The sequence below is a fragment of the Haliaeetus leucocephalus genome, unplaced genomic scaffold (assembly GCF_000737465.1).
Source record: "Haliaeetus leucocephalus isolate CR32 unplaced genomic scaffold, Haliaeetus_leucocephalus-4.0 Scaffold696, whole genome shotgun sequence".
In the NCBI taxonomy this organism is placed as follows: domain Eukaryota; kingdom Metazoa; phylum Chordata; class Aves; order Accipitriformes; family Accipitridae; genus Haliaeetus; species Haliaeetus leucocephalus.
The window spans coordinates 1484111-1495657 of NW_010973132.1; the positions used below are offsets into that span (position 1 = coordinate 1484111).

Here is an 11547-nt window from a genome sequence, read left to right on the forward strand (position 1 = left end):
AGCCGGCCCGGCCGCTGACCGACCGACCGACAGACCCACCGGCAGCTGGGCGGGCTCCGGCGCGGCTGCAGCGGCCGGAGCAGCGCTGGAACGGCGGACGGGGGAAGAACCGAGGGCAGAAGGCGCACACCCACCCCGCGAAACTGCCAGCAAGCAGCCAGCGGGCAGGCCAGGCCGTGCAGCTGCAGCCCCGGTGCTGCATCGCCCACCAGCTCTCACCTCCGCTCCAGCACGCCTTGCAGAAGGCCATAAATCAGCCCACTGGCCATTTTATCCACGGTCGTGTTTACATTCAGACGCCCCCGGGCAGAGATGCTCATTCCGAGGACCTGGAGCAGCTCTGATGCACAGCAGAGATAGTCCAGGCGCTGCATCTTCTCCCCTGCCACTATGCTCGTTTTCCACTGATGGCTCCAGCAAAAAAGCATTTATCGTGGGTCTCGGACATCAAAAAGCTTATCTGCAGCCCCGCTACATAAAGTGGGCCAAGGATTTCGTAAAGCAAGCATCTATAAGGCACCCACCACAACGGTGATGCAAGAGACCTGCTCTTCCAGAAGTTACAGCCAAAAACACAGCCAAAGCAGTCAGCAGCGAGGAAGCTGAAGAAAGCTACCTCTCGCCCAGAGGACCCTACCCTCATCCTCCCCCAATGCCAGTTATTCGCACTGCTGATTGCGTGTAAAACACATCTCAACAGCTTAGCTCGGGAAGCCTGCAGAGACATGCAGCACAAACTGTGGATTATCAGGGAGGACGATTATCCTCCCGGTGCAGGAGAAGGTGGAATCCCAATTCCAGCCTCAAAAGGAGCTCAGGCTTTTAGAAACGACTACTACGTTCATTGAGGCCCGCTGCATGCTCATCAGAAATATTCGTTAATGCATTTCATTAAGAGCACTTTATGTCATCTTGTCCCCATTCCCCTCCACCACCACTCCCATAGCGGGCTTCAGAGCACAGGCTGGGCAAACACCCTCCAGCTAGCCCTCACAGTTGGGCAAGATACACAGAACCATTTCTGAAGCCTGTCTGGCCATGATTCAGTCCAAGAAAACCAGGTGAGTTGTGACAAGATGGGCTTAAAACAAATGAAGCAGATCCAAAATTTGTCAGTTCCAGTTTGCAGTCAGCAATGCTTTTGGACCCAGCTGCTCGAGAAGGATGACACCCCAAAGCAGGTTTGAAACAACTGTGCTTGGGACCAATGTATCTAGTTCAAAACTGGGAGATAAGCCAAATGCAAAGAGTTGCGCAGCTGTTTCAAAGCCCTGGATGCTGGGACACTTTGCAGTAAGTGGGTAAGTATCCTGTCTGTTTTACATTGAGGGGAAACAAGAGACTTAGAGACAGTCTGAAGAGCGGAGCACAGAACCCAAAACCATTAACTGCATTTTAAAAAAAAAAAAAATACACAGCTCTGTTTCAAGGTTTGCTCCACGTTTACACGCTTCAGCAGCACAGAAGCATTGGTTAGGAGCGTGAAAAACATCATTCTTAGCCCAAAGCTCCTGCAGAAAAGACACTACTATTGGTGCAATGTAACTGGCAAAAAGAAGTCCTTTTACTGGTATAGCCTGTTTCTTTGAGGGACAGGATCGTTCAATAGGCTCTTTTGATGCTGTGTCACCATTAGGACAGCTCGTTGTAGAAGCTCAGCTTGCAAATTGTTTCTAGCACAAGCATGTGCTTAGCTAAGTACACCCTTACACTCATGTCCACTCTGGATACCTCCGACACCATCCCTATCCCCTTATGGTCCAAGTCAAGGCTGCATGGCACAGCCATGGCTGAAGCACTGAGCACAGCAAGTTCTGAGCACCAAGAGCAGTCACCAAATAAGGAGGCAGGTCTGGCACACACTCCTTTCACCCTCAGTCCTATTCAGTGTTTCAGCAACTCCAGCGTCTAGATTGCATTAGGGACTGTGTAACGAACTCAAGCTCCTTTGGTGCAAAGTCCTGGGCTGAGCAATGGTGCTTTTTTTCTTTTTTTTTTTTTTTTTGGCAAATGAAAGCATCCCTAGTACAAACAAGACTTCAAAGGCAAGCAGCCCCTTATGCGCTACTCAAAGGTGAGCAACCAATTTCAAAGCCCTTGGGAGAGCTCAAAGGCTCCCACCGTAGAGCACAGGAGACATAGCTAACACTTCAGTACTGGCACTTCAAACAACTGCCCTATGCTGGGCCTGCCTGTGGATAGGGAAGAGTTTCTGAACAGGCAACACTGTTTTCCACAGTGCCTACTCGGAAGAAAAACAGGAGCAGAGAGCTTTACAAGTCTGTATCCTCAAATCCACTGACACTGATGTAAAGTTGCTTTCTCCTTCTTTCAGAAACTCCTCCATCTGCCTGCTCTCAAGCCATTTGTTAGTGTTGCGACTCTCTACTACTATGCAGCCTCCAATAATCTTTCTTCCAGAGAAAGGAGTCTCTCTGGATCCATGATGAGGGAAATTTCAGCCTAACTATGCAAGGTGTTTGGGAGATGCAGAAATTAAAGAACCATCACTGGAAGGAAGGAATGTCATTGTTCAAATTCCACCAGGTAAGAAATCTCATATTAGTTGTTAAATCACATTAGCCTTCTTGACCAATTGTGAATTTTAATACTGTATTTGAGAGAACAAGCAGGACTGGCTTTTATTGCTATTGACTTGGAAACACTGAATACACCAGCAGTTCATAGACTTCTACAGTACTATTTTCAATCAGAGTTTCCCCACAGTAACTAACAACAATACTGGTCTCCTGGGACACTAGCAAAATTACAAGGCTTACAGGGGTTTCCACAGCTCTAATTCATATGGTGCTTAATCTGCTTGAGCCTGTTGGAAAGTCATCATCACCAGAGCTCCTGAAATCATTAGTGACAATGGAACCAAGTCAGCATTTACAACAGCACAGTTTGGGGACTTTTAAGCAAATAATCCTAAATGAACACACAGTCCTCGCAGGGGAGAGGTGAGAAACATCCCTGGTAATCTGCAAGAGGCTGGGCTTTGTGGCTAAGGCTAACATTTGGCCTCAGAGGATCAGGATTCAATTTCTAGCTCTGTCTCAGACTTCCTGTGGGAGTTCAGACACATCTCTGTATAGGAAAAGCATATCCCATTCCCCCCACACCTTTTCTTTTTTTTAAGCCTGAAGCTCCTCTGGGCTGGGTCTACTTTATCACATGTCTATCCCAAGGTAGAGATGGGATGCTCCTGCAGTCTACGGTCATACAAATACTAGCAGTGACCCACCTTTGCACTAATATTTTTTAAGACAGATGACACGGCACAGATCCACTGCTGGTTATAACAGCCACAGGCCTCAGCTGTATTTTCCTTGCACAACATGCAGACATGCTCAAGACAAGGCTAAGCAGCGCTGTGGTGAAAGGAAGTAGTAGGAGGTTTTTCTGAATTGCAGTAGCCACCCTTTGGTGGGTACAGCCTCAGCAGAGCCCACAGGGTTTCAGGCACAGGGATCAGCCCACATCTAGAGCTGGAAGCCAGAGCAGAGAGCACGCCACAACCCTGGTACGCCCATACAGGAGCCCTCAGAAACTTCCAGCTCTGCAGAGGCAGGTACATCAGACACAAACAGAAGCCTGAAGTGACTGAAACTGGGCTTGGTGCTAGTTAATTATTCAGACCTTAGCTGGTATCACTCAGCACTAATGTCAGGGCTCCATTCTGCTAAGCACTGTTTCACCGCCATGCGAGCGCCACTCCCTGTCCCAAACATCAAGACAAGAGACCTTTTAAAAAAGCCAAAGACTAGCTAGTACATGGTGTTTGCTTTCACAGAGAAAACTGTACCAAGGCTAGTCAAGCAACTTCTCCCTAAGACCTGATCAACAGGAAGCAAAATATCTACTCAAATTTGCCAGGCCAACAAAATGCTGACCACCACTTTCTCAGCTGGAAATGAAGGTGATGCCCTGCAGTTGCTTTCCACTAGACACAGAGGAGAGTGAAATAATATACAAGTAATTTTACAGGGACTTGCAGACCTTTGATGATACAAAAGCAGATAGTGGTCCAACCTTGCCTGACTCCCAACCATCACTTCAACTGTTCTGCCCTCCTGAAACAAATGAGGTGATACACCACAGGTAGTACCAAGCACACAGCTAGTGAGTGAAACAGATGGTACGCTTTGGAAGTCTCTTTCTACTGTGTCTGTGGATACCTTTCTCCGCCAGCCCTCCCTGCACCACAGTGAGCTGCAAGCAGCAGATGTACCGCCTGCAATACCTCTGATCAGCCCTGATCTCTGCCATCTTACCATCCCAGACAGGTCTTTGGCAAAACACTACATACTTCACAGCCCACTGCAGAACAACAGCCCACAAGCAAAATGGGGTCATCAGTTTATATGTGTACAGCTTACCCAGCACGGCACAGACAGTAAAACCTGCTTACGAGTCTCTCCAGCCAGGTTAGCTAAGTCCCACATGCCTTCTCAGAATACCCAGCTCATCTGAAGGAGGTGAAGAACAACATGCAAGGCAAGACCTCAGCAGCTCTAAAAGACCATCCAGGTAAGCAGCATATGACTACCCAGGGGAAGCAAGAACCATTTAAACCCACTAGGCAAATGACCTGGTTTGTGTTATTTATGCTGACTGCACCCCAGCTGTTAGCACATCACCGCTCCCCCTCTGCCATGGAGAGGTCTTCCTGCTGTCTTTCACAGTAAAGACAGCACATTATTTAGGGGTGGATAGAAGAGTGGATCTTTCCAGCAATCTTGTCTCAAGATGGGCAAGAAGGATCACAGTGCTTCATGGATACAGTTGCAGGCTACAAAACCAAACATGTTGAATTGCTATATGTTTTTATATCCACCATACTTCAAGAACTAAAAGCAACTGGTGCTGCAGTCCATCAGCAGAAAAACTTTGGCTTTGATATGCCCTGTGGCTGTAAGTTACACTTAACACTCATGTTCAGCTCCAATTCAGTCCAGGAGAGCTAGCCAGATCACCGTGTAATTTCAGGACAAGGCATGACATTCATAGAGCGAAGAATGGAATGAGGAAAACTGCGTGTGGAATTGTTAACAAATACAGGGTCATCTTGAGCACCATGTGCTTGAGCATGGAGTAGAAGGGACCAGAGCAGTCCAGTAGGGAAGGATTCAGCCCCTGAGCTACGACACTCTCAGTTGTTCCACTGACTCTTATCTACGGACACAGACATGCCACTGAAATGTAGGTCTGGCTATGGAGAAGCTAACCAGCCTTTGTCCCCTGCTTTAAGGGACACTGTTATAAGCCTGACCAGAGACAGACATGAAACCCCTTCTATCTCTGGACAGCAGCCCCTAAGCTGTTGAAGCAACTGGGTGTGTTTAGACTGAGCAGTGCAGAGCTGAGAGAGAGATCACTAGTTATCAGCTGGGGCCAAGCAACATTCATGGATGTTGAAGCAGAACAGGTACAGCAGCAGAAGGCCAGACCAGGGCTAGATGCATCCTCTCAGCTGGCCACTGGCTGCACTGGTACCAGAGCTGGTGGGCTGAGCACTGCTCATTCTCCAGTGGAGTGGTGAAGGGGAATAGGGCAATAATACTGTGCTGAACAGCTCCTCAGAAGTACCATCATTATGTAAAAGACCCTTCCAAATCCTGCCAAAACAAAAGCTTGACAGCATCAGACAGGCTGCTCTCTACCTCACCCACACAGTCAGGCTGCTCAGCCCCTCATCCAGTTCCCTGGAAAATGCTGCCCACGAGGAACCCAGCAGACTCTGCTGCTGCAGGAGCAAGTTGTTCCCAAAGACGTACAAAGAATCCCACTCTGCAACAAGCCTCAGCTGCACCTTAAACAATTTAGTAAGAGGTGATGATTTTTGAAGCATTTATATCAGTGAATCAAACTTGTGTGGTTTTTGGTTCTGTTCCAGTTCAGGTTCAACTGATCTGGTTAAGACCAGTAGCAGTCTAAACTGATTCATGTTGGAAGCTACAGTATTTTCCAAACAAAAAGGACTGTGTACTGAAGGGCAGGAAGCTACAGCCAGGCCAGAAACATTACTCCACTCTCCTGTGCCCAGGACAGCTTGTGATCCTAGCCCAAGCCCTGCAGCTTCTCAGGGGATGAAGGAGCTGGAGAACTGTGTTGGGAATGCAAGGGGCATGACAAGGCATGAGGGGTCTCAAGCTTTCATGGATCATCTTCCCCTCTTAAATCTGTGCCTGCTCACCAGCAGGACAGAGTGGTATGCGTATGTGTTTCTGCTGCCCTAACCATGGAGCTACCATCAGGCTGATGGGAGCCCAGAGGCTGGCAGTAAGAACAGACCATGCCTCACCAAAGGAGGACAGGAAACCCTCTCCCACTACAAGCAACTCAGTCAGGGCTCATTTGCAGAACAAAAGCTCTCAAAAAGATTTTGCAGAGCCACCCAGTCCAACCCAGCATCATGGAGCGGGAACAGGTGCTCCAGCAGCACACGCTTGCATGACACTTGGCAGGGGGAGACCACAGTACAACAGTCCCCGTGCTGAATGACTTCCTGCTGGGGAATGTCAGGTATTAGTCAAAGCGCTCTTTTAAACTGGCAACTTGAAATGTTTCTGGCTTAGAAAAAACAGGAGAGATCAAAGAAACAAGCAGCAAATTCCAAATGTGTTTCTTTGACTCACCGGCTTAGGGTTTTAGAGAAAAGCCTGTAGCAGGTTTTGTAGCAATTTGTTTCTACATTGACATTCATAATCTGGTTTGACTGAGGATACCCCCACGCACACCCTAAAATAGGCACAGCTACATCAGTTAAAAAGATGCTTGTATTTACAAGAGCAGAGCTTAACAATATGAACAGCCTCTGCAGGAACCGTACCTGCTCAGGTACATTACTTCTGTGAGCAGAGAGAGATTTGTGTAGCCAAACTGCGGGGTACTACAGCAACCAGGACATTTTAGCAATGGGAGATGGCTCAACCCATAGCTTCCCCACTGTCCCGCTAGTGCTGCTCATTCAGGGTGATCGATGCTGATGCTGCTTCAAAGGCACTCAGTGCCCAGTTTTTAACTCTGCATCTCTGCTGGAATCACAAACATGGCGACCAGATGCACGACTGGTTTTCTGGTAGGACTAGTAACCCTCTAGAAACTGAATGCAGGCCAGCGAACTTATCTGGGGAAACTTCAGCTTCCAGCCGCCACAATGACATATTATAATCCCAACAATCAACAGGCCTAGACATAAGTCACTGTACATCTAGGTCTATATTGGTTCAATACAAAAAATGGAGATCTACAGAGGACAGAAAAAGTGGATTCAAGCCATGAACATTAGAGGGTGAAAAAAAAACCACCAAAGTCTAAACACAGAGCTAGTCAGGCAGCAACAAAAATCAGGACTCACACAAAACAAAAGTTGTTTCCAAAAAGCAGCAACAAAACCAAACACTACATCCAATCTGTCAACAAGCTTTACTTAAAGACCTCCTGTTCCTCCCCCCCTCCCCTTTTTTTTTAAATATCCATGATTATGTATTGGTTCCTTGGTTTTACTCCTGTACAGATCTCCTGGAGCTGTACAGTAAAACCATGCATTAATTATAGGCAAGAAATAAGTCCTAATAAAAGTCACAAAACAAGTTCTCTCTTGTACAGCTCCCAAGTAACACATTGCATGTCCTGCACAGCCCTCATGCAAAATATCTCTACTTACCCACACTCCCCCTTCCAGAGCAATGCACAAACAGGTCTCTGCGGAGCCAGCCTCCTACAGCCTGCCCACGTCCAGCCCAGCATTACATGGCTGCTTCACAGAAAGGAGCCAATTTTCACAGGGCTTCTCTTCAGCATAACGAACTGCCCAAAGGGTCTGTCCCTAACCACTGAGACAGCCTGGCAGGCCTCACACTGCCAAAGGGTTGTTTAGGAAAGAGCAGGGAGACCAGGGACACTTTCCACTGAAGCGGAAAATCACAGCTCATGGAAGTCAAGGCAGTGCCACTGAGGGTGCTTGTCCATCTTAAATAGAGCAGCTGGTTGCAATAAAAGCTTGAGGGACTCAGAGGAACCACAGGGCTGTTGAGGGCTTGCTTTTCACCTACATCTGCACGTACAAAGCACAATATCACCTTTCAAGCATTAATCTAGGGCAACAGTCCTGCTCCATCCTATGTAACCAAGCAGCATTCAGCAGAGATGACCAGCCAAAGCTACCAGCCTCACAGGCCCTTCAATGGGACTAGAGTCACATGCGCCTCTTGGAGCAGTCATTTCTCAAAAAGTCCAAGAGACAAAGACACCTGAAAAAACCCTCCCTGCAGGTCAGCAAAGATCCTTCAGGAGCGATGTGCATGAGGCTCAATTTCACTCCCAAGGGATTTACACTCACACCAAATAGCAGACTGAGAGGATCTGTTTCCTGCTATTTTAGAAAAGTAGAGCTGCTTCCCACCTTGGAAGGCAGAGGAGCACACACATAGCAGAGGGAGCATCTCCACAGATATCCAACATATGTCAGAACTTTGGTAAGGGGCCCACTCCTTTTTGCCTTGCTCACTCCAGCTGTCCCACTGAAAGCAGGCCATAACTCATTTGAGGGAAATTCAGAGCAGATCACTTTAGGAAACCAACACTAGCACCTAACTCCTCCTCAGGACAAATTGTTTCTACCAGCAAACTCCCCAGCAGTTCCTTTACATCTCACTGATTAACTGCTCTTACTAATAAGATACACAAAATCCAGCCCTCAAACCCTAATTTGATGGTGTGGAATGAATCCATGATATCCCCAGGGGATCAGACAGCCCTGGCTGCGTGTTGGGAGACAGCACAAGGGATACAATGGAGCTCTTCCAAAAGGCATGTGCAAGGAAAACAAAACGAAACGGGTACCAGAGAATACCCAGGGTACGTAGCAGCAGGTCCCAGCTCTGAAAAGGAGTGTGCGGACCTCAGCTCCTACTCACAGACCCAGAATCCAATGCCCACTGTACATGGTGGTACAGGTGGCTTTTGGCTCTTTCGACAGAGGTCTCTGCAGGATACAGATCAACAAACTGCTCTTCAGCAACAGCTATGTAGCACGTTTCACTGGCTGCATTAAATGCAGCACATGCATGCACATGCACACACCACAGTCACGCACAAACACCAAGGGCTCTCCTTTAGACAACTTTGAGGAAGCCCAGCAGGTTTTTCTCTTGCTTGGCAGGAGAAGAATATTGTGTTCCTTGGTATTAAACAGCCATCTCAGGGAAACTCTGACCTGAACCAGAGTTCTGAGAACAAGTTTTCATGCTGGGGACAGGACATTTAGGCAAGATGTCATTTATTTCCCCTGAAGTTTTACACACACTATTCAAGAAATAAATTTTGAAGCACTACTGTTTTTTGACAAATGAATGCACTTTGCAGTCATGGATTACAAGCATTTCTTATTTATTAGTGAGACTTCACAAGGGGGGAGGGATTAAGCTTTCTATTTATGGAGAGAGCGAGCTACACAAAGGCTGAGTGATTTGCCCAGGGTTACAGGTGATTCAGTGGCAGGGACAGAACGAGGTGCCCTGACTCAGGCACCTGCTGTCAGCACAAGGCAATGCCACCAAGCTCCTGTTCTCCCTGCAGCCAGGGTTAAGTCATTCTCTCCTCATGACACCAGGCAATTCCCAGTGAGTGCCTGCCTGTCAGGAATTCTCCACAACACCAAGAAGAATGATGGATTTTTCAGGTAGAAGCAATTATACCCCAGACAAGACATCCCGAGGGAAGGGGGTCTGAGGCACACAGAGGAGCAACACAGAGGAAAGCCCATCCAGGCCTGTGGAACGCCCATCTGAACAGTCACCTCCGAGACACATGCCACATCCTCCATCTTTCAGACCATCCCACCCTTCCCCACATGCTGACAGAACACTCCTTTGTGGGGCTGAGAGTAATTGCTTACACAGAAGAACAGGTCTTTGTGTATTGTTAGCTGGTGGTAATGCAGGTTAGCAGTTGGAAACATGGAGGAAGAGGCAGCATTACATTTCTCCTGTTAGTTATCCGTAAGAACTTCACACACCACAGTGTGGGAAATCCCAAAAAGCTTTCTGATACAGACTGGGTACACACCACACAAGCAAAAAGAATGTGTTTCAGAAGAGGGACCCAGGCTTTAGCAAGGATCTGCAGCAGAGTAAAGATCCCAACTAAAAGACAGACTACAGTCACTTATCAGTTGCTCTGCAGCACTCTACAGTTATAGCGGGTCTCCCAAAGCAGTATCGTTAGTACAGATGGGACCTTAGGCGACAAAGTTAAAGCACGCTGGCCACACCACACAGCACTCACCTTGCTGCCTATATCTTCACGCTTGTTGCCAGGCTTGCTTCTCCTCAGCTTAATGGAAGGGGAGCGAAGCAGATTTTTGATCCGACTTGTTATTGTAGACCCTTCGACCGACATCATCTCCAGGTGCCAAGAGAGTATTCACCCCACACACGAACTGTGCCTGGGTAACGAGCCCAGGTTTGCGGCAGAAATACCGGTGTGCTCAGCTTTGCTTACACTCGTTCACATATCTCTCAGCGATTCGGCTCGGGAACTCCACTCCTGTTACACTGCAAAGCTATTCACAGAGGCTGGCAGACCTTCCTTTTGCAGATTCCAGAGGATCAAATCAGCAGTAATCTAAACTGAAAGATGCACCCGTGGGTCAATACGACATTTGCAATAAATTCCAGCCTCATTCTTTGCAAGAAATGCCAAATACAAGAGTTTACAATAAGGGTGGGTGCAGTATTACTTATTCTCAGAGGCTTCCACAAAAATTATCATCCTTTTAGTATCAATTAGCACAGCTAAACCAATTCCCAGATCCAAAATTTAGATGTTTTACACTTCAGTTTCATCTTATGACAAAGACAAATATTCCCACCATTGGACTCCATTAATGGGGTCCATCCAGCCTCTTGCTTTTGCTCCATACACATCCATTCCACCTTAGGCTTCACAGTCTGTAAAGCACAACGCCGTACTCGATTATTAAACGCCAAGTCACAGAAGCACACCGAGAATAAAAACAAGGGAGTTTTTAACTCTCACAAATTTAGCTCCGCTTTAAGTACACACACACACCCGCATATATATATATATAGTGGGTGATACCTGATAATAAAGGCATATGATATTTCACATCCCCGCACCCCCTACTTATAAAGGGGATCAAGGAGGAACCGTAACTGCTGCCACCGATTACAGACCCCCGGCCAAAACGTTCACCTTACCCGAAGCCCCGGCGGTCGCCGGGGGGGGGAAGAGGGATCCAGTCAAAGCCTGCAGTGAATTATCTTCCCGGCTTCCGTGCAAAATGGGGGCGGGGGGAAGAGAGAGCGAGAAAGAGAGAAGGGGAGAGAGAGAGCAGAGGAAGGGAGAAACGTCCAAGTCAGCACAACCGCCAGCGCCTCTCCCCGCGGCGGCTGCGCTGGGGGCAGAGGTGACCGAACCTCCTTCCCCCCAGCCCCAACCCGCCGGCTTAAACCTCTCCTACCTGGTGCCCAGGAGCGGCGAGGCCGGCGACCGCGGTGCCCCGCAGCGCCTGCCCAT

The 11547-nt window shown here is 48.1% G+C and overlaps 1 protein-coding gene across 2 annotated transcripts in view; it reads right to left on the reverse strand.

Annotated features, from left to right (window-relative positions):
• Positions 1-10410, reverse strand: part of MAPKBP1 (mitogen-activated protein kinase binding protein 1) — a 102111-nt gene extending 91701 nt beyond the window's left edge. For both annotated transcript variants that reach the window (XM_010580058.1, XM_010580057.1), the window contains exon 1: positions 10294-10410. In XM_010580058.1, the coding sequence (XP_010578360.1) occupies positions 10294-10410 (117 nt within the window). The remainder of the gene's footprint in view (positions 1-10293) is intronic.
• Between the last annotated feature and the right edge of the window lie 1137 nt (positions 10411-11547).